At 37.5% G+C, this 23,970-nt stretch overlaps 1 protein-coding gene across 1 annotated transcript in view; it reads right to left on the bottom strand.

Annotated features, from left to right (window-relative positions):
• Positions 1-15,817: 15,817 nt before the first annotated feature.
• The window catches only part of SEMA3E (semaphorin 3E), a 129,529-nt gene continuing 121,376 nt past the window's right edge, over positions 15,818-23,970 (bottom strand). The window contains exons 15-17 of the mRNA XM_014884319.2: positions 22,017-22,084; positions 20,613-20,752; positions 15,818-19,062 (exon numbers count right to left, since the gene is read on the bottom strand). Coding sequence (XP_014739805.1) covers positions 18,610-19,062; positions 20,613-20,752; positions 22,017-22,084 — 661 coding nt within the window. The 3' untranslated portion in view covers positions 15,818-18,609. The remainder of the gene's footprint in view (positions 19,063-20,612; positions 20,753-22,016; positions 22,085-23,970) is intronic.

Consider the following 23,970-nt stretch of genomic DNA (forward strand, 5'->3'; position numbering starts at 1 on the left):
GATTAAGATGACCAGTGCACATATGCAAATACTAAATTTTCCTCAGTAACAAGGACTCATATATTTTATATATTCATTTGTGCTATCTTTTAATGTAAAGCATTTGTATATAAAAGTCAGGAACTGTATAATTGAGTTTGTTACAACTATTTTTCCCATCCTGAACATGATTCTGAGGATGAGAATCTGTTTGCCAAGATCAAAGAGAGGACTTGTCCTCTCCTCTGACTACAGAAGAAAATTATGGAAAATAAATCTCTGGCTGTCAGATGGTTATTTCAGGTTCATTTAGATTCTCTAGAGATTCTTTGAATTATTCCCATAGCTTTTGTGTTAACATTTATATTATGTTTTTGCTGCTATTATTTCACTACTATTATTATTAGCAAGTGAATGCAACTCACAGTGGGAAGAAAATGCATTCACATCAATCTGAATAATCAGTGGTTTAAAATCTGTTGAAAGGCACCTCAGCAGAGATAGACAGTTGCACAAGATCATGTCTTGTACACAAACAAATTAAAATATTAATTTAAAATAGTAAAATCCATCAAATAATTCCAAAGAAAATAAACATCAGAATTAGTTATAATTGCAGCTTTAATTTGATCCTCTCATGTATAAACACTCGTTAGGTGTGAGATAAAAATCACAGCTCTTCCAATCTGATTCTTCTCATATTCAGGGCACCAAACGAATAATAAGTTATTTAATATTTTGCTTGAGCTGGTTATGCCTTATCACAGTACTACTGCTGCATTATTTTAACATGTCTAAGAGCAAAATTTTTCATTCCTTTGGTAGTCTGGTATCTGAGTGCATAATTAATGCTAAATTATTCATTTCACAAAGACCTGCCCCAAAGGTAGATGGATTGTTTCATTGGTCAAGAAATCCCCATCAATTCCATTTTTATGATTATAAGAAAATGCCCCAGACACTGGGGACTTGATGAGCTGGCAAGTACACCTAGTTCAAGGGTCAGATAAGGCATCTGTAAAGCACAGAATAGCTTCCCCTATTTTACTAGATGTCAGACTGCTGTTCTTCTCCATCACTCATGCAGGGAAATTACTATCTCATAGCAAAAGGGACCAATCTGCTCATTAGAATAATGAAAAATGCCAGCACAGCTTCTTAACTTGTCTTTTTCCATCATTATTTTTTATTTTTGTCTACCTTGACCTGGATTGAGAAGTTTCAAATACTTGTTTGGCAAAAATAGTCTGGGCCAGTTAAGATCATCCAGGCACAAAAATAAGTGAACTGAGAAATAAGTTTGTCACTATGATCATGGTGCAGTGATTTCCAGTTCCAAGATCAAGTATGCCTCCCTGCAGTTTGCATGGAAAGAATAGACTGTCTGTCTGACAAGGAGCTTGGCGTTTTCAAGAACTCAGACTAAGATGGATTCCCTTCTAATTGCTCAGAGAGATGGAAATGAATATTTATGCTTTATTGCAGCATTACTGGAGGATTTGAAAAGGAATTCTCTTTTCTCTGAACAAGAGCTTTGAACAGAGCATTATACACCAAGAAGGTACACTTCTATGCCTCAGACAGGCTACATTTTCTTTCAATTTTTTTTTTTCTCTCTGTAACAGATGGATTTAACTTTTTGCCTTCCCACAAGAGTACCTTCATTTGGATACTTGAATTTGGACAACTTCCAGGCCCAAGATTCAAATACTCATCCCTTTGAATGGTAAAGAGAAAAAGGAGGAAGAGGCATGGTAAAAGCATCATCTTTTTATGATCCACAGGCTCTTTGAGAGATGATCAGAGGGCGGTCAGATGTTCTGCAGAACATGCCACAGTTCCTCAGCCACATGGTCTTACATATAAAGAGAAGAACTTTTCTTCATTCAGGGCATCTGTGGTCTTCATATCAAGTAACATCCTTCAAATGGATCTCAGCATTCCCACTCATGAAAACGACTCCACACAGCTGTGCCTCAGCAGCTGCACACCATGGATCACTGCACACCTGTAGCCCTCAGCCAGGTTTGGAACAGGTACACTGCCTTCCACCTTAATCCTGAGCAAAGGCAGCAGCACTGCTCTGCTGCTTTTCACTAGCTCATTACCAAGCTTCTTGCTTGCTTATGGTGTTCGATAGCAGATCTAAATAAATTTTTAAAAGACTGCCAGGATATTGATCATGTTGGAGCTTCATTCAGTAGCTTCCAAGATATTTTGAAAAAAAATGGATGGAGTACAGACTAACCCAACATTTTACATCCAATTTATAACTTTCAATGTACAGGGTGTTGGGTTTTTTAATTAAAAAGAAAATTAAATCACCATTAATCATGGTCTCCTCCACGCAGATACAACCTAATGTATGTTTTCCACAGGTTAATTAAAACTACTGATGGTTCTGTTCATTGGTTTGCTTTTTGTTTAATGGTAGATATGAGTAATACATATTTTGGAGTTATCCATAAGAATGAATGTCTTTTTTCAGAGACACTGTAGAAATTTATTAGGACCCATTTCCTTGAATAATCTTCCTCAAATGGTTACTTACACATAATGTCTGTGTTGCAATACTAATAATGGGAGAAAGGAGTAAAGCAAAATAAGAACAAGTGCTGCACAATACAAGGGCTCGTCATGCCCTGACCAATGCCCAGCCTGTCCCCAAGCAGCTCCTGACCAGCTCCCCCAGTTTCTGTACTGGACATGGCACTCCATGGTATGGAACATCCCTTTGGTCAGCTCAGCTCAGCTGTCCTGGCCAGGCTTCCCCCCCAGATTCTTGTGCACCTGCTCACTGGCAGAGCCTGGGAAACTGAAAAGTCCTGGATTTAGAGAAAATGCTTCTGAGCAACAACTAAGACATCACTGTTAGCAACATCAGTTAGCAACAATATTCTCAGTCTGAATTCAAAACACAGCACTGTACCAGTTAGCAGAAAATAAACTCTATCCAAGCCAAACTCACAAGAGAATGTAAGTCCTACCCCTTTCCTCTTTCATGGTTCTGCTTCAGTGCTAATAGCTCAAGAGCTTTTATTTTAGGGCAAATGCTTAGTTTTAAAGCCCCCAATTTACATTAAAAAATATAAGAGCACAGACTTCATTTTGTTGACTACGTCTTCCCAGCATCTGTTTTCTTGGAGTACTGTACTGAAAGGCAAAATATTCTTTTTTGTCTAGTACATTAAATTTGGTCTTCTGGTAACTTTGGAGTTTAAAAAAGGGATAAATTTCAATGTTTCAGAGGGTTTTTTTTAACCTACAGAAGATGAGAAGCTAAATGGGTTTTTTTGTACCACCCGTTTCTTTTTTACCAAGCAATGCCTGCTGCAAGTGAGCTTATCAATTATATGATTGCTAGACAGGTGCTTTTAGCCTGCATGGTCATTGTTATTTCCCATGACAACTCTTGGTCCAGCATTCTGTTTACAACACTGTTAAATTTAAGAAGTGACAATTCTGAAAACTCTAATTGTGAAATGTAGAGATTAAATCAGATTTTTTTTTTCTTCCCCCCTGAATGATACATAATAATGTTTGGCATGTTATACTATTCACCAAATAAATATTGCTTTCAAAAAGATTGTGCAGAATGCTGCTCTTCCTTGCACCCATTTCTTCCAAAATCTCAAAAAAATAAAGTGGAAAGAGAGATACTGATGTCTGCTCCTTGGTATACTACTTGGAATAGTACACATGGGAATGGTTCAAAGCTGCATTTAGAGAAATTCAGACTTGACATTTAGAAGCATTTCTTTACAGGGTGGGTGATCAAAGACTGGAACAGGTTTCCTAGAGTAGTGGTCAATGGGTGGGCAATGCCCCAAGCTTGTCAGTGTTAAGGAGTCAAGTGGAAAATGCCAATAACACATTTTAACTTTTGGTCAATCCTGAACTGGTCAGGCTGCTGGACAAGATGACTGTTGTAGATCCCTTCCAACTGAAATATTCTATTCTATTCTACTCTATTCTATTCTATTCTATTCTATTCTATTCTATTCTATTCTATTCTATTCTATTCTATACTATTCTATTCTATTCTATTCTATTCTATTCTATTCTATTCTATTCTATTCCATTTGGGACAGTTGTTTATCTCATCCTCTGAGGAATATGTGTGAATCTTGTTTAGGAAACTTTCTAGCCTGTGATTAATGAACAGTACAAGTACATAACATTAATTTGGTTTAGCTGTTTTTCTTAGCCTGCTTGAATGATTTTTTTTTGTATGATCTACCAGCCTTGTAAATTCACTAGCAGGTTTCCTTCTGATATATTTGAAAATTTTCATTATTAGTTTTCATGCCTCTAGCAAGTTTCTCCCGAAAATATTTTTTCTTTTTTTTTTTTCATTCTCTTCTAGCTTCCCTCATTGCAGTTTTATATCTAACTTGATATTTTATCATCTTCTGTGTCTTTGTGTTGCAAAGCCTCTCTTTGGAAAGTTGACTTTTTGTTCTTAATACTTATTTTCTTTGCTATTTAACCATGATAGCTAGCTTGAGGGGGTTTTTTTTGTTTATTTGTTTGTTTGTTGGTTGTGTGTGTGTGTGTTCCTCATACATTTTGTTTCTCACCTTCTGATTAGTATGTTTTTAATTTAAGCATCTATCAAGACATTTTTAACCAATTTTTTCTTGGAAATATTTTATCCTGTCAGCAGTTCATTTTATCTCGTTCTTTCTTCATCCTGTATGTATGAATTCCACCTTTTAAGAAGGAGTATCCTCCAAGGGTTATCAGATTTCACTGCTGTATGGTCCCTACTACTCAAAAATGAAACTTCTGATATGTTATTTCCAATTCAGTCTTCTGTCCTGAGCCAGAATGCTACTGAGGTAAATGTCATTTGTCCTCTTGTGAATGCTCTAGCTACTCCAATACACAATAGCAGTTTTCAAGTGCAGTTTATACACCATGTTCACTTTGGTTAAGGAGGGTTCACTGAAGATTTACACAATTCTTGTTTCACTTCACAATTAAAATATTTGTCATCATTTTCAGAACATATTTCTCCTTTTACAATTTGGTCCTTGAATAACTCTACTATTACATTTTTCCTAATTCAAGCAGCAATCTCAATCTATGAAGATAATGTGACGCAATGTGATAGCAGATACTTATTTGAGTATTATTTTCGAACAAAACTCCTCTCCTTTTCACAAATGCAATACACTTTCTCTTTCCAATATTATTGGACTACAATAACAGCATAATGATTATTTTATTTCTATCAAGTTTCCAATTGGCATATAAAGAAATATTTGCCTTATAAAAGTATAATATTCATCATAAATATGTGTTATTCTAAACGGCATATTTTCATCATCCAGGATTTTGCAAAAATATAATTACGCCGTAGTGTTATATGAAAAGTAATTTAATGTAAAACTACCAGTACAGATAATCTAAATCCAGCTGCTTATTTTTATTTCCCCATTTAACTGAATTTTATGCTTTTACCATTTATTTCCCTGCTTGCTTCCATTTTTTTACTATTGTTACAGCCTTTTCTTTATAAAAATCCTCACAATGTATTAATTATCTCAAACTCTTTTTTCGGTTATTCCTTTTTCTATCTTTATTTTTATCTTTATTGATACTTATTTCTAAAACTTCTTTAAAAGATTAAGTGCCAGACAAGAGAACATATTTTTCTTCAGATTCCATATTTCTTGAAGAGATTTCACTTGTTTTCTGCTAAATTTGAACAATTTCTCTTTATGTGAGGGGACTCTGTTTTTCTGCCTGCCTGCCTGTCTGTATATCCCTGTGCTTAGAATTAGAAATATTTCAAAGAACACTGTTGAATAAATTCTGATCCAAAGCCTCCAGACAAAAGTCTACATCTGCCATCAAGAAGCTCTCTGGTATCTGCAAGAGCTGCCAATCACCAGCCCCTCGACTGCACTCTGTAAAAGGCTGCTTCACTATCTTGTGCCTGCTTTGCATTCAATGGACTCGAATCAGAATCCCCCTGTAAAACAGCTTTTTTAACTTATACACCAGCTCTCCATCCTGTCTGCTGTTAGTCTTGAGCCTCTCAAGCACAGATCTCATAGAGGCAGCAGGAACACAGCTCTGGCTTGTTCTTTGACACCTTTATTCCACAGCTCTCCATCTTCATATGAATGCCAGCTGGGGCTTGTGTTCCTCCCCACAATTCATGCTTCACATTTTATGCACTGCAAAACACATCTTCATGTACACATTTGGGTTGGTTGTGAGAGTAGAGAGCAAACAGTACTGAACATGAAATCACCTGGGGATTCCAGCTGTTCCTGGCGTTTCTCAGCTGCAAGTGCCATTATTTGTGCCCTAGGAACAGACTGTAAATAACTGTAAGACAATAAATTATTTCATTGCAGAGCTGAGATGTCTGCAGGCCACTTGTCAGAGGTAAAAGGTTTTGGAGCAGGCTGTATAAGAACCAGAGCAGAGGACCTTGGATTTTGGTAAGAGAAGATGAAAACAGGCAGATAAAGTGTTCCATTTTGTGGATTTTCTTTTGGGGTAAAGGTAGACTTGTATCCTGTTATTGAGCCTAGAATGGTGTAAATTTGCATTTTAAATATATAAAGTTCTATTCCTGAATATTTCATTTCGGTATCTTCCTCTACTTACAGTCCAAGCTGGAGACACATGTCTTTGTGTTTAATTGCTCATAAATTTTGACTCTTCCTGACAGATACAAATATGGGTTTTCAGTATTTTTAAGAAAAAAATTTCTTTGAAAGCTGTTCGCTCTGATTCTTACTCAGATTTGTAATGTTCCAGATGTACCAACAGAGTCTAAAGGGCTATACGTCAGAAGGTTTTCTAAATTCTTGATTTCTGGACTTACTTTACCCAGGTGTTAAAGCTTTTCCATCTATTAATGAAGGTATTTATGGTGCTCACTCAATGCAGCAGTGAGAGCAGCCAGGCCAATTCATGCAAGTGTTAGATATTTGTAATTTAGAGAAGTTATAACTTCTTAGGTTTAGCTGATAAACTTATACTTTCTACAGCACTATTTGCTAAGAGGTCTATTTTGTATGTACATTGCACATGTTTACATGTGATTACAAATCCTCAGTTATATCCCTAACTCATACACAGAGGGCAACACAAGAAAATAATTGAAACAATTCTGGAAATCAAATAGCTCTCAAACAAATGTGTGAGTTTTATCTCAAAAATGTTTCTGATGCAAATGAATATGTAAAATGGTCATAGATCCTTTTTGCAATAGGAAATGCATCTTACAAATAATTTAATCCTGTTTTTTTGGGTTTTTTTTGGTACTGTCCTTTGACCCTCCTGTGCCTCTTGCACAATTGTACCAGTTTGTGAATTCTTGGCTCTGGTCTCCCCTAGGAAGCCCCACAAACCCCTGTTCAGACCCAGCTGAGAATGCTACTCATGGGAAGTAATGAGGGTCCAAGGCTTGTGTAGTTGGAAGGCAAAAATTACTATTGAATTGAGAATATGGTTAAGGAATGTAATGGGATCAAAATTCTCATTAAAGTGGCAGAGTTGATAAATTATGCCGTTTGTTTGCTCTCCAGTCTGACATGTGTAGTTGGTGCAAGTGTATTATTTGTTACAGCTGTCCTGGTCTGCAATGTCAGGTAACAAAAGTGGCATTATTTTCTCTTTTCAAGAAGTAGGACATATGGTACTTATTTGCTGAGCAGCAAAATTACATCTTTGCCATTATCTCAGCTATGTGCAAAGGAATTGAGTTGTGCTTCAGGAATGAGAATTTGGAAAAAAAATAAACAGTAAACAAATTATCTGAATGTGTTTGTCCAGATCTCTCTTCTGTATATTTCTACAGATATTTAAATATTTGGGTTTTTTTTATTTTAACCCTGCAATCTATCTAAATACCAAATGATGTATGCACACAACCTATTAACATGCAGCACAACTTAATAAAGAGCTATTAGGCACATGAGGTAGCATTCAGAATGTCCAAGGAGTTTTTCCCAAACTGGGTCACAATTTGTGTTTGTCCATAACCAGATGCATTGCTGTGTAAATCTAATCCACTGATGATATTTCTCTTTTAATGATATTAACCATGCTAAGTGTGCTAGTATATCAGTTTCAAGTTCCTCAAACCAAATCCCTGATCTGAAGAAGAATCTCTCCTGCTAAGAATTCTGTAGCTGGTATCTATGAAGCGCCTAGCATGGTGCTTGCTTCTAAGTGACATTTTAAAATACAATAATATTTTTAAAAAATCTTCACTGCAGAAATAAGGGAATTCAAAAGACTGCTGATGCAAGAAAAAACACACTGAGATAGTAAGAAATTTAAGAACATAGTCATAGCAGAAAACTTCTAACATAAAATCCTTGTTTTCTGTGAATAGAATCAGAAACATTCAGAAAACCCTAATTATATACTAGTTTTGCAGGTAACTTGAAAATATTTTAAAATTATGATATAAACAAAAATGGCAGGACTAGGAAAGTGTCAAGGTACTAATAGAAATAGCAGTTTTCTGCAAGCACACTACCATGTGTAGTAATTATCTGTTAATTCAGTAGTTCCTGGCAGATAATATATAATTACAACTTTTGTCTGTACTTTCATTAGAACTGGGCAATCTTGGACTCTAAAAGGTTCATCTCATACCATCTGAAGCAGATTCCTACCATCATTTTATGAGCATGAGCAGTATACACATACAGTAGGACTATGAATCACAGAATTACAGAATCATAGAATGGTCTGATGTGGAAGGCACCTGTAAAGACCAGGTAGTGTGACCTCCCTTACCAGGGGCAGGGACAGCTTTCACTGGATCAGGCTGCTCAAGGCTCAACTCTAAATTGACCTTAAGTACTTCCCTTTAGGAAACCACAGCTTCTCTGGGCAACCTGTTCCAGTGTCTCATTAAAAAAAGAAAACAAAAACAAAAAAACCCAACAGTCTTCCTTTATTCAGTCTAAATCTACCCCCTTTCAGTTTAAAATCATTAGCTCTTGTCATATTGCTACACACCCTAGTAAAAAGTCCTTCCCCATTGTTCTTAGAAGCCCCCTTTGTATATTGTCCAAAATGCTGTCTCCACAGAGCCTTCTTTTCTCCAGGCTGAACTCTCTGAGTCTCTCTGCATATAAGACGTGCTCTATCACTCTGATCATTTTTGTGCCCTCTTAACCTGCTCCAACAGGTCTTTCCTGTGCTGGGCACCCCAGGGCTGGATGCAGTACTCTGGGTGGGGTCACACAAGAGCAGACTAGAAAGGGATAATCACCTTCCTTGACCTTCTGGCCATTCTTCTTGTGAGGTAGCCCAGGATAGGGTTGACTTTGTGAGCTGCAAGTCAACATGGGCATGTCTCATTGAATTTTCTTCTGGTATCCTCAAGGACTTCTCTCAACCCAATCATGCCCCAAACTGTCCTGACACTGGGGTTTGCCCTGACCCCAGTGCAGAGCCTTGGACTTGGCCTTGTTAAATGACATGAATTTCTCATGAGTCCACTCCAGGTCCCTCTGGATGGCATCCCTGCCCTCTAGGAAATTAACTGCACCTCTCAGTTTGTCTCTCACATGCTGAGGGTGTTTTCAATCTCACTGTCTGTCATTAATAAAGATATTGCAAGGTACCAGTCTCAGTCCCCTGAGGGAGGCCATTTTTTACTGATCTCCATTTGGACACTGAGCCATTGACTGCAACTCTTTGGATGAAACCATCCAGCTACTTCTCTCAGGAACTTCCCCAGGAAGAGTGTGTGTGGGGGGGGGTTTACAACTAAAAGAGTTCTGAAGGGGGGTGCCATTGGCATGATAAAAAGCACCATGCCACCTTTTAGTATCTCTTATCACCCTCAAAGCCCAGCTTGTAACCTCTGGTAGTGATTGTTCACCCCATCTATCTTATGCAGACCAGAGTCTTGACATTATACACACAAAAAATCACCTCCTCCTCCTCTGGGAGTGCAAACCTGGCCTCAGCAAAGCACCCTGTGGTTTTTTTGAGTCATTAACATTACAGTCTCTCACAATAACCAGCTCTTGCTAAAAGAAACAAAATAGTTTGTCTCCAAACAATCTAAGAAGAAACTTCTTTAATTCTATTGCAAAGTAGCTACTGATTGCAAATTCATCAGGTTGGTTTTACTTATTTCAGGTAAAAGTCTTGTATGCATTAAAGAAAGACACACCATCTGTGCTGCATAAATCACTGCCTTGGCTATGCCCTTAGTTATTCAGACCTTGGTCTCTTTGCCTGCCTAGACCTTGTGTGCTGGAACAGCCTTTGTTATGTTGATGACAGGAAGGTTCAGTTTCAGGTAAGAAGAGATTTCCAACAGCCTGGCTTTTGTTTATAGCTACAGAAATAGACTAATTGCTTCATTTGATACATTGCTTTAATGTGGCTTAAACCCACCAATTCTTATGAAGGAGATGGACTAAATATGAGACAAGAAAGAGATCACTCTCTTTTTCATCTCTCCTTCCTTTTAAGTTTTTTATAGCCTTATGTCTAGTGAAAGGGAAGCAAACCCACTGCCTCAATAGCCTGAATAGAATGGGGACTAACATAAATATTCTGCAGCCTTTGAAAGTGTAGATCACGTTCATATTCAGCTCCCATCAAGCTAATAGATTGATATATTCTCTTTTCCTGTGGCCATTGTGTAATTGCAGGGTTGATGGCCCTCTCTGGAGTTGCTTTGCAACTGAAAGCTCTGTGGAGCATATGGCATCTGCTGACCAAAGATGCAATTCATTTAATTTTAATTCTGTGAATCTGGCTTTCCAAGAGGGAAGATTCAAACTACAGAAGTTGGTAACAATTATTTCTTTTTTCTGCCTCCTTCCCCTGCATAGCACAGTATCAAAGGCAGTGAACTGTGAGTGATAAAGGTTTCCTCACATACCACTCCTCCCAAAGCACCCTTTGCTCCTGCCATTTGGCTTTTGAAATGTCCCCCACAAGACTTCTCAACCCTTGTGCTGTCTAATGGCTGGATCAGACCAGAGCTGCCCAGGAACACACTGAGGACAGCCAGTGGCAGGAATCTTCTCTTTGGGGATGTGCTCCCTGGCACCAGCTGTGCACGTGAAATCCTCTTGGCAGCTTTAGCTCCACTGGCAGCTGTTGAAGAGGATGGAGGAGGCTTCAGTTCATACTGACCCTACATTCACCACCAAAGACACAGAACAAAGTCAGGAGAACCCAGAAAGGTCACCCTTGCAACTCCTTTTTCTCTGTGGTTTCCCAATTTGTGCATTTTAGGGGCTTTGAAAAGGATGCGAAACCTTTTTTAATTTTTTTTTCTTTAAGCAACAAAAATATGTTTCTGCTTTTCTGGAGCATATTCCTTTGCAATTAAAAATTCCTCCACATTTCATAATACATCCAGGCACAGGAACTATGATTAAAAAAATCACAATTTAAGGTCTTTTATAAAGGTTTCTGTGAGTGAGCAGTTCTTATATCATTATAGACACCAACCCCACACCAATATAAATAACTTACAGCCAAATATTCATCTCTCAGCTCACAATTCCCTGTGACAAGTGAAAAATTTAATGCAATTCAGAAAAGAACGCTACAAAAGTGTGGAAAATAGTCCAAAAGTCAGAGCACACAACAGACTGAGTAATGTTCGAGGCTGGAGGAGCCATAATTTTATACATTAGAGGTTAAATGATTTTTTTTTTTTTTTTATGTACACACTCTAAAAAGGTCACTGCACATTTAAAAAAGAATAGTATAGTTTTCAGAAGATAAAAAAATCCCAACTCTGCTCTTTTCCAAGATGGTTAAACAGCAGAATATAGAAAGGCAGATACTATTTGGAAGTTATATTTCAGGTTTATTAATATCTATTTTTTATAGAAATGTGGTGTAAAAGTATGTTAAAACTTAACCCCCCAGATTCTAAGCAAATATAAATAATAATAGTTTATTAAAATTAGTCTCTAATGAAATATGACCTATGAGAGATGAGAGTACATTTAAAAAAAATCCCTCTGAACAAAACTGTTCTACAATATATATTTTCTTGTTGAATGCTGTCAATGTCACCTTCTCTAGTCACTTTGTTTAGTAGTTCTCTAAGGCAAAATTGCAGAGAAGTAGTTACCATATTTTCATATATATTGATAGCTCTAATATTTTGGAGTATTTATTTATTTTGAGACAAAAATGAGCTTGAAATATTTTTTTCAGATTACCTGAAAGCATCATGGTGGAGTCAATCTGATAAATCCTCTTATCATAATGAACACATCTTAAAAGGATAGTTTGCAGTTTAAAAATTCATATTTCTTTTTCATCAACTATTTGAATGGAAAAAAATAATTAAAAATACAAATCCCCAAACATACAATTAAAATCTAATACCTTCCCCCTTCTCCCCCAACATATTAAAAAAAAACAAAAAACCAAAAAAAAAACCACCAAAAAAAAACCCAAAAAAAACCCAAAAAAACCAAAACCGAAAACACAAAGAAGCCTGAACAACTGCTGTTCTTGTGCTTTGAATATTAATATGGTCTGTACTCTGGACTCCTGACAAGACCATGAATGGACATCACTGTAAAAAGAATTTATATTCCTTGACAGACTTACTAACCTCTGATTTTTCACTGACCCTCTTCCAGAAGTTTGCACTCTATAACAGGAATGACTGAGGAATTTGTGTTAGACTATAGTACCAGAAACCAAAGCTGGCTGTGAAAAAAATATTGACTAGTGCAAAGATTCCCTCACTCCTTGCTTTTGGAGCACAGGCCAATCATCAGATCTCCCTGATGGTTTAACCTGCCCACTCACCTGGCACTACTCTTCACTGCTGCAGCATGACACTGCACTGTGAATGGGGAGCTTTGGCCATAGGGCTTTTCTGCTCCTGTAAATAAGAGATTAAGGGAAGCAAAAACGCATTTTCATCCCTCTGGTGGCTACTGTGAAGCTAAGCCAATTTCAAACATAAAAAGCACTATCAAATGTTAATTTTTTTTAGTGATTGAAGGGTAATATTATATCAAGTAAAATGTTTAAGCAGAAGAAAATATAGTAAATTAAATACTAATGATCTGTATGCTTGAGTTAAAGCTACAAGTGGAATATTTCCATTACCTGGATTATGATAAGGTCCACAGTGCATTCTTCAAGTTCTGATTAATAGCACTTTTTAATACACCTAGAAAATTAAAATGCAGAAAATGCTCATAGCACATTAATCATGCCCACTAGCCTGCAAATTTCATCTCTTATTATTGGGAAAGGGAGAAGAGAGTGAATTACTGCTGTTGTTGTTTATGATGATAATGATGGTTATTGACATTATTATGTGCCTTCACAGACATGCTTGAAGTCCAGGTTGAGGGGATTTGGCAAATGTAATTCTTCAGAGTGAGAAAAAATCATCCTGAGCTATCTGCATGGATGCTGAAAATGCTGAAACTCAAATTGACTGGAGATATTCTGAGAGCTCATAATTTATAAGAAACAAATGCAGCCACATTAAATTTAATCCTAGGCTGTTCTTCTGAAACATAGCTTTCCAAAGATGTGCAAAAACATTTCTAAAGACATTAAATTCTGCTATTGAATTAACTGACATTGCAAGTAAAGAGGTGTTTTGTTTCAGTGGAGTTTTCTGTGTGTTGCCATTGAGGAAATCTATGAAAACAAGTTCGCAAAGGCTCCTTAGCCCACAGGTGTCCTGAAACAGGACTTGTGTTGCACCAAACCATTCATTGATCCAGGCTTCTCCTCCTGCAACTACATGTGCTCTTTCTAGATAGAAAGAAGAACCTCAAGAAATCTAGGAATTAGGCAGATAAGGCTTCCATGCTTCAAGTTTGTTCAACTATGCTCTGTCCTGCTACTCTCACTTCGGCAAATTATGAGCACATGTGTACAAATGCTTAACAAAGTATTTCCTGGTTCAACATTACAGGAGAGCCATATCTCAAAGGAGCAAAGCTCTTTTGTGAAATGCAATTACAGTAATGGATTAGGTTGATGTTTGGCAAATGTGTTCTTCAATATGTGCATCACTGTAGAAAGCTGATTAACTCATAGTGATAAGAGGTTTACTTGACATTGCTAGCTCTGACATCTTTCTGTTTATAGTGCTAGTCAGGTAACTTATTTCCTCAAAAAGTTAAATTAATTATAAAAAATCACTCATTGCGAGTATAAAAAAGGGAAAACTTGCCAATCATGGCTTCATTTACAATAAATACTCATGTCAGCTGGACATGAATTCTCTATTAAAAACAGTAATTTGGTGCAGTGAACAGGATTCCAGGGCTGATAGGAATTGCAGGCATCCTGCTTGGTTACAGCTGTAGAAAAGCTCACTTTTGGTGCCACTTATCTGGATAGTACAGCTTTCAGAGACATTTGTGCCTTCTGGACTCAGAGATATAAAGTTGCATAAATAACTCCAGCCTCAGTGCTCCAAGGCAGAATAAGAAGATTACTGTTCTTTTTTTTTAAAGAGGGAAACTGACTGACCGACATTTTGGAGAAAATTGATTTTTTTTCCCCTCTCCTGTCAGGGTTAAGACTCAGCCAGCAAACAAGCCCCAGGGCAGAAACTCACTTGCTCCCCAGCCAGCAGGATCAGCGAGAAAACTGGAATTTTACCAGAGAACTGGTAAAAGAGAGAAAACTTGTGAGTTGAGATAAAGAAAGTTTAATAGAGAAAGCAAAAGCCATCTACACAAGCAAAGTAAAGTAAGGAATAAATTCACTGCTTGTCATGGCAGGTAGGTGTTCAGCCATCTCCAGGAGAGCAGGGCCTCATCACACATAACAGTGACTTGGGAAGACAAACATCATTAATCCAATTTTTCCCCCAACCTCATTCTTCCACTCATTTTATAAACTGACCATGATGTCATATGGTTTGGAATATTTGTTTGGGTCACCTGTCCCAGCTGTGTCTCCTCCCAACCTCTCACACATCCCCAGGTCACTCGCCAGTGTGGCAGTATGAAAAGCAAAGAAAGACCTTGGGTCTGTGTAAGCCCTGCTCAGAAATAAAATAAAAACCTTCTCTGCATTATCAAACCTGTGTTCAGCAGGAATCCAAAACATTTCCTCACAGTAGGCACTGTGAAGGGAATTAACTCTACACCAGCCAAAACCAGCATACCCTCGAAATTTAAGAGAAAATAAAAGAATAAGTGAAACTCTATAACTACGTAAATTATGTTGATTCAAGCACTTCTTCAAATATGAGTGATACTTGTGCTTTCAGGTACCTGAATAATTCCCCTTCAAGGCAATTATTTTTCTCAGTTCCCTACAGAAGGAGATTTGTTTCATGCTACAGAACAGCAGTTCGAAAAGGCTATTTTGAGACATAAAATCCAGGAACTGCACATCAGGTTAACACTCTCCTTGCCCTGATGTCCCAAGAGAATCTGAGAGCACAGTAGTTTGTCCAAGGTGACAGTAATCTCACTGACAACACAAGAACAAGAGTAAAGCAAAGGAAGTTTTAATCCGAGTGCTCTGGATTTTCCTTCATCACAAAACAGGGTAGAGTCCAAAGCTTTGTCCAAATTGTGGATTCTCAGTGAATTTCCATCAGTTAGAATCCTCTGGGCTAAAGTGACCATGTTCCACTCTCAACATACATTCATGCATCAGACAGACTATATCTACTCATTACCCTGTGCCACATTTCCCATTTGGCAAGTCTATAAATACATCTTTCTGTCCTTCTCTGTGGTCTCTTCTCACAAAATACATGGTGAAGGACATCTGTAATTAACAATGTGTGACTAGTGAGCTGCAGATAATCATGCTGCCTGGGGAAAATAAATTATAAGAAATAATACAGATTATTTCAGCCAAATATGGTTCTTAATTATATTTATAATTTGACCACTTCATGCACATACAAAATACATCAAACTCATAATGATAAGAAGCAGACAATGGCCCCCAAATATACAAAGAAGCATTTAAATAACCTTGTGGTAAATGCACATTTGTGCATATCCTTCCAAAATACATTGTCACTCTTTCTCTTCTTCCATAGATGTAAGAGCACTCTTTGAACACGACCTTGTAGTTCTGAATTCTCACAGGTATTGCATCCATGAAAGGAGCAAGGTGTAAGCTAAAAATTTAAGTTTTAAAAGGCAAATAAAGAGGTAATGCAATTCTCCACATGGAAACACCAAAGAGATGGGTAGCTAAAAATATACAATCTCATATTAAATCAAGAATCCTTATTTCCATATAACATGATTTCCACCTGAAATCTCAAAGAATGAGACACAAAGTAATATTTGTTCCATGAGGCTGAGATGCTATAATTCCTTTCTAATAGTTCATTAATGATACATTTAGCACTAGATACTTGCAAATTAATCAAAATTAAAAATAACTCCCACTGTTCTTTAAAAGAAGAGTACTCCATAATTCAATAGAAAAGGATTTTAGTAGCATTTTAAAAGTTTTTCACCAAGGGTGTTGAGGTTTGTATAGGGGATTAAGTTTAGATCAGGGATGCTTGTTCTGTGTGTGTTCTCTGTGTGTTCTCTGCCACAACTCTCAGTGCTGCTGCTTTTCATAGAGCTGAAAACAAGTAGGAGATCCTAAATGCAACTAAATTACACTAAACTGTCCCAGAAACATGAGTTTAACCAGTCTCCTCTCTCAGATCAAAGCTAGCAACTGCATGAAATCATGCAAGGGTCTGCAGTGTCTGGTCCCATCTCTGAGAGAGATACTCCAGCTCAATGAAGTGCAAACCCTCAGATGCACTGATTCCCTTAACAGGCTGATGAAGATTCATCTGCTGCTATACCCACACCAGGTGAAACCCTGCTTTTCTCACTCCAGCTCCTGACAGTGTGCCATGTGCTCCTTCCAAACTCCGGGTCAAATACTGCTCTGCTCCCCGAGGGGCACAGCAAAGCTCACTGGTCCTGCCAGCAGCTGTGAGCTCCTCCCTCTCATAAATAGCCTGTTTGGAAAACACTGGGTTCGTGTGATTGCTGCATTTGATAACACAGCAAACCAAAAAATCTCTGATATACAGGCTGTTAAATCCCACTCTTCCCGGATTAGAAGTTGAAGCTCAACATGAAACTCTTTGTAGGTGATGAATGCCTTGTATATTTTCTTCATGGCATAAAGATTTGGATCAGCTTGGCTATTTCCCCTATTGGCATCATGTTCTTATTTTAAGACTTAACTCATTTGTGACTCATTTGTGTTTACATTTAACTTGTATTTATGCTCGTGTTTAACTTCCCTTTCTTACCCCAAATCCAATTCATATTGTAATCTTAAATTTCTCAGGTATTGAAATGCTAGGTTTTATGCATTTTCTGTATCTGGTTTCTTAAAGCAAGCTTTTCTTAAAGCTGTATGTGTATATATATATATGTATATATAGACTTTTTTTTCCCTCTCAAGTCAGTTTTGAAAGACCTAGATTGTAAGCGACTTAGTTCTTTTGATCTCCTTTCCTGGTATTGCTCACAAGAGGAGCAAAGCAGCTCTTTAGAACAGAGATCACACATCAGAAAAGGTTTACATGGACCAGACCCTGAAGCTATAGAAACACAGCTGCGTAATGCTGGTTTCATTTTCAACCTGCATCCTAATTTTTCATGACTGCATTTTGCCCCAAAAGCACGTTAACTACACAAAACACCACTTATTTAAAATGCTGCTTTCCCAGTATAAATTACTTCCAACACTGCCTCCTAAATCTGTGGCTTTAGCACATGGAGACTAAAAGTGTCTGCTGAAAGCAAACCAGCTGGGGATCTCGGTAATACTTCTTTGCTTATACATATTTCTTCCGAAAAGTAATTTAAATATCGGATTTCGCTTTCTTTTGCCACAAGAGGGCGATCCCTTAATTCGTGTCACCACTAAGGCAATGTACAGACACAAGATGGACTCGTTTTCTGTTTAAACCGTTATTTCAACTCCTTATATAGATAAATTGATGAATTTCATTCTGTCTGTGATCTCAGCATGCATGTGGCTTTCATGAAGCTACTAGGCAATATTCTTTAGCTGTGGGGGCACACTGCTCTTCATAAATGGCTGATACTGAAAAAAAAAAAAGGTGGGAAGTAAATAGGATTTCCCTTCATTATCTTTAGAAGTAGCAGTACACTGTATCAACACAACTCATTGTTCTCAGTGAGGAACTCAGACAGGTCACAATCAAAAGGAATAAGATCTTAAGACGTGCTGCTTTCAGAAGCATGAGAAATTAGTGAAACAAAGAAAAGATATGTGCTATACTTTTCATCCACTTGTGAATGTTTATCTATTTGAATTTGTTAAATATGCCATCATGTGCAACAATATACAGCGCAAGCACGATCCACACAGGAAACTGATTCAAGCACTCAGAATCTGAAGATTGTCACATCCTCCCTAATGCAAAACTCTGATTGCTTTTACTTACTTAGAACCAGATAGTTGGGAAGATTTTGTTTAAAATGCTTCTAAACAGTCATCATGAGTGTACAATATAACTTATCATAGCACTTTTGTTTTCAGTTCCAATATTTTACATATATAAACCTGTGAAATTTACTCAAACCAAGACTGATTTCTCCCTCTTAAGTCCAAATAAAATTTTGCTCAGAAACAGTGGATGGATTTTGTCCATCAAGAGTCAGCTATGTTCCTGGGCAACCGGTAATGCTCTGGCCTGATCCTTGCCTTCTTCTCCTGAGGGCTGGCATATTTCCATTTGGATGGAGACATTTTCAGCTTTTTTCTCTTCTTATCTGTACACCACACTTTTTCACAGTATTCTTCCACCCTCTGGAAGTTGCTGTAACCTATCAGTTGAAGAAATTCCTTATACCATGGCCTTGAAGCCTGAGGTATACTGCTCTGCATTGGGCATGGCATTTTGTGAGGGATCTCCTCTTCATAGTCTTTATTGAACATTTCATCTACACGTTCTTCTTCAACTATTTCCAGGGTGATTTTCCTGACAGTGTGAACAATGCTGTGTTCCACTGTCTGACAAAAATAAGTCCCTGCATCTAGTCGATGCAGCTTTAGGAATAAAAGGCCAAGGTCCATTTTTATTATTCTGTCATCGGTCTTCACCTTAAAAAAAACAAACATAAAAGGCAGTTATAAAGCACAGGCCTTTGCTATTACATAAACCAACACAATTATTTCTGAACTGTACTTTCATGACTGCAATATTACATTTTGAGAGGAAGATTGCAGATCTACAAATTTTGAATTCACAGTGTTTTTGTCATAATAAAAATGTTTACTTGAAGTAAAGAAGTCATTGAGTTGTAAATGGAGAACAATCTAAAGAATCTGGGAAGCATAGAAGAATACAGTGGAGCAGACAGAGCAGTGTTTTAATTGCAGAGGGAAATAAGTTAGATACTTGCAAATAAACTACATTATGGAAAACAAAAGGGCATTTGCCAGCTGACCAGTGATAAGGATCTCTGTGAATTCTCTTACAGACTGGTATGCTTTTGAGGAGACATTCATAAAAGTATTTGCATATCTAACTTCAGGAGCATTGTGATCTTAAAGCCTCAGTTCTGAGTCTGCTGTCTGAGCTCCTCCTACAGCTCCTGAGGGCTGCACTATTGACTGTGAGACATTCACACGTGTTGGCAAGCAGGGAGCACTGAGCTGTCTAGTCCAGCAGCAGGAGGGGCCAGGAAAATTGTATCCCCAGCTTTTCATTTAACAGCAAGGTGATGAATTTAAGCAGAAGTACTGAGAGATGAAGGAATCAAAAGCAGTCCTGAAGGACTTAGAGGAACTGGATGAGAGTTGGCCATGTCCACTTGTAGGAAACCAACTGTATCCTGTGCTGTATAATAAGAAGTGGGGCCAACAGGTCAAGGGAGGTGATTCTCTGCCTCCACTCTTCCCCACCTGGAGTGCTGCATCCAGCACTGGGATCCTGAGAACGAGGCAGACATGGACCTGTCAGAGTGGCACTGGAGGAGGGTCACAAAAATGAAGAGAGGAATGGGGCACTTCTCCTATAAAGAAAGAGAGAGCTGGGGTTGCTCAGGCTAGAGGAGAGGAGGTTCCAGGAAGATTTTATTTCGACCTTTCAGTACTTAAAGGGGCCTTATAAGAAAGATGTGGACGTTTTTACCAGGCCTTCTAGTGACATATCTACACTGTAGTGATAGCTACATTCATGTGTATCAGGGAGGTATTGAGGAATAAACACAATAGCACTTATGAAGCAGTTTCATAATGGTAAAATACACGTTAAAGAGGCAGAGAATCCACCAGTACTCATTTGCAAAAAATTCTGTAATAAATGAGTGAGGCAGCAAGAATGAATAGAATTTAAGTTAGACTAACACTGGAAATAATACATACACATTTCACTCCTGCAGAAACGTATCAAGAGAAGTGATGGATTTTCCCTTGTTTTGAGATCTTAAATTAGCTTCACTACATGTCTAATATCTGCATTCAAGATGTTGAATGCAAACACCAGGTGAAATTCTCAGGTCTATTAATTCAAGAGACTAGATGAACATACTGATTTTCCCTGACATCCATATACGTTTCAGCAACTGGTGGCAGAAATTCAGTAAAGATGTAATGTTCCTAAAAACAGGCTCTTTTATTGAAAAAAGTTAGTCTGTAAGAATATTTACCTCTTCCTTCTTAGTTTCATGTGCTCGCTGGACAAACCAGATTACTTTTGCTTGTAAGGTCCGAGGGGTGCACTCCAGGAGGGTGCTGTTGTACTCTATTCCATAAACAAGGCGCTCCTCAGTCTTCTCCAGAACCTCACCTGGACGGGAAATAAATGTTTCAAAAATGTGTTACTGCAAGTACTTGTTACACTCCATGTTCAATTTCATTTTCACTCAGTGAAACGGGGGGATTCAAAACATGTTCAAATATAATAAAAAATTCAATTTTTTTTAGGGATAATTACAGCACATAATTCTTTGCAGCATGATACTATAAGTACTCTAACCAATATTATACATATCCTTGCTATACATGTGTAAACTGAATTTGGGCCCAAGTGTGCTAATAAAAACAAAGTGAATGAATTAAATCAAAATTTAATTCTGCTTTTCAAGCCAACAAAGCATCTGGAGGAGAATAAACTGGTCGTTACACTGGGCAAAACCAATTGCCTCATTAATGAAATAATCTTATTCCATAATAGTGAGAAAGATTCTTGAGCCTAAATAGGTTTATATACTAAAAAATTCACTGTTTTTTATAATTGTGATTCCTCTGTTGGATTTCAAACTTGTGGGAAAATTAGCACTTAGTATTGGAATATATTTTCCAAAATTTACAATAGCCTCCAATTTTAGGACTTCAATTTTAATGAAGCTTTCTCTAGTAAAGTACATATATATATATATATATATGTATGTTTATAAAATATTTAAAATATTGTTTCTCTGGATATCATTCCAGAGGAGCCTTTTATGGTTTGTTTTTTCTTCTATAACTGTATTGTGTATTATCCTGCAAAATACAGAGGATCTCCAGGAAATTGTTTTCTTTCTGTTTTGCTATTCCCAATATCCATGTTTTAAATCCTTACTTTCCGAGTTTTGGATAACAGCATTAAACATAGTACTCTATGTTATTTTTTAAGTGAAAACTTGATCATGAATACACTTTTTTGTTCTGTCATGTCACTGCTCATGCCTCTGCTTAAATTCTAAGTGTCTTGACTATTTCATACACATTTCAGGATGCAGCTCCATTGTTTCTTATCCCTGCCTCATCTTTCTGCTTTTATTTTTTTTTTCTGTAGGAAGCCCTTGGGATGCATTCTTCACATCTTTATTCTGAATCAGTGCTGCAGGACCACATGAACATTTTGGGATGCACCTGCCCTGCCATGGAGACAGTCACCCTTAGACCTGGACGGCAGGGGCTCAGCCCATGGCTCTTGTCCCATTATAGGAACATGCCAGTGAAAAACAGCAGGGGAGATAGATCATGGTCTGGCTCATGCTTTTGGCAAACTCTGTGCTGGCTGTTGCAGGCTTTACCAGCCATTTGTAGGTGTGTGAAGAGCTTACCAATGAACTGCTGGCCAAAGCACTGCTGTGCTGCGTTTCCGTGCCGAACGTCTTGTCTGCGGAAACGTCTGGAGGGCAAAAAGTGGAATTACTTGAGAGAACACGTTTAGCTTACAAGTTGTTTATGCTAAACTAGGATTCATTAAAAACTTAAGGAGTTGATCGGTAACAATTTACCATTGTTGTTAGAAGTGCTCATTAATAAATCAGTATTTGTCTCTACTCAACCTACTGGGAGTCATGTGTCTGAAAAAAGAAATGTGCTTGTCTGAAGAACAGGCACAATTATGTGTCCATTTTATACATAACTATGCTGATGTTAGAAATACTAAAACAAGATCCTTTGAACCGACTGGGTAACATTCAATCACAGGGACCTTTAGCCTGTCTTTGGGTTCTTTCTCTCTCTCCAGAAAGGAAGGAAATTTTCCTTTTTTAATTTAGAACAGTTTCTCATGTATATGATTGGTACTTCTTCTAACCTTCACTTTCATGGCTTGTTTTTTTTCACTTGAGAATCTCAATGGGTGGAGGAGGTACTTTATTTCATTTCACCTGTGTAACAGACAGTTACTGAGCTCATTTCTCTCAACAGGGAAACAAGACACATTCATGAATGCCCATGCCTAGAAAGTGAACTGGTGGCAGAACTGTGGTCAGAACCTGTGAGCCCTGTTTTTTACCTGAAAATAATACAAGTGCTTTTGAAAGAAAAATAATCTGACTTTTGGGGTTTGAGTTTTTTATTTCATTTACAGAAAAGAAAATTAAAATCATGGTTATATGGTGCATTTCCAGAAGAACTGTGCTTCCTTATTGCATTTTTTTTTCTTTGATAAATAGGATTATTTACTTTATAGCCTATTGGAATTCTGTATCTTGATAGATTAGTATGTCCAACCACCTCAAATTTAGTTTTCCTAAGGATACCTTTCCTACATTTGCATAAAGAGTAATTCTACACAATCTTGCCAACCCTTACATAACAGATTAACAGAAGAAATAATCAGTGCAGCAAATCTTACACAGTAGGTATGTGTACAGTATAAATTATGTTAGAAACAAAGACAAAGAGTTCTGTTATTCTTTGCATTTACTAGTGAAATAACATTATTCTCCTGTTCTATGTGAACCCAAAAGACAAAATTTTATTTTGTCACAAATAGAATTTACTGAAACTATTTAGATTTATACTATCTAAAGGTTCTGTCCATGGATGTTACTAATTTCATTTTTAATCTGGCTGCAGACAGTGATTATTTTCTGAATTTTGTCACCCATATAAACTCCTAATTCAGTGTTCTTGGTGGACCAAGATCACAGCTTTAACCTCCACTGATATTTAGAGAAGAACCAGTGTTTTTCCATTGCTGCTTCAGGGGAATCTGGAAATTCAGTGGAGACTGCATTGGGCTTTTAGGGAGAAATGCTAACAGTACTTGCATCCTATTAAAGAAGAACAGAGATTCTGAGGTAGCAACTGAGCCTTGCTCTGCCTTGGGTGTTGTCATTGCAATGTGCAGTGTCAGTGCTGATAAATGCTGTCACCAGGTTTGCAAGTCTGTGTATGTAGATTACTCAGAACAGGCATTCTCCTGCACAAATAATAAACTCTAGAGGATATGCATTAGCCTTTAAAGAACCCAAACAAGAGAATCCTACTGCTGTCAGGTCCAACAGCCCTATCTAGCAGGAACAGGACAGGTAGCAGGCATGTTCTGTTTACTCATCAGTTCCTTAAGATCACTGCAAGGCTAAAAAATTCCTAGTTCTGTAAGACAGGGTTATTTCTCCAGTTGTCAGAATCATTAAAGAAAAAGAAATGTTTGTTTGATGGAATTTTTACTGTTGTGACTGTGAAGACTGGGAAGATACAATTATCACTGCCTTCACTTGCTATTTACTCAAATAGAAGGAAAAAATGGAGAGAGGTGCTGAAAGAGAGGGAGATGCT

The sequence above is a fragment of the Sturnus vulgaris genome, chromosome 5 (genome assembly GCF_052056855.1).
Source record: "Sturnus vulgaris isolate bStuVul1 chromosome 5, bStuVul1.hap1, whole genome shotgun sequence".
NCBI classification, from domain to species: domain Eukaryota; kingdom Metazoa; phylum Chordata; class Aves; order Passeriformes; family Sturnidae; genus Sturnus; species Sturnus vulgaris.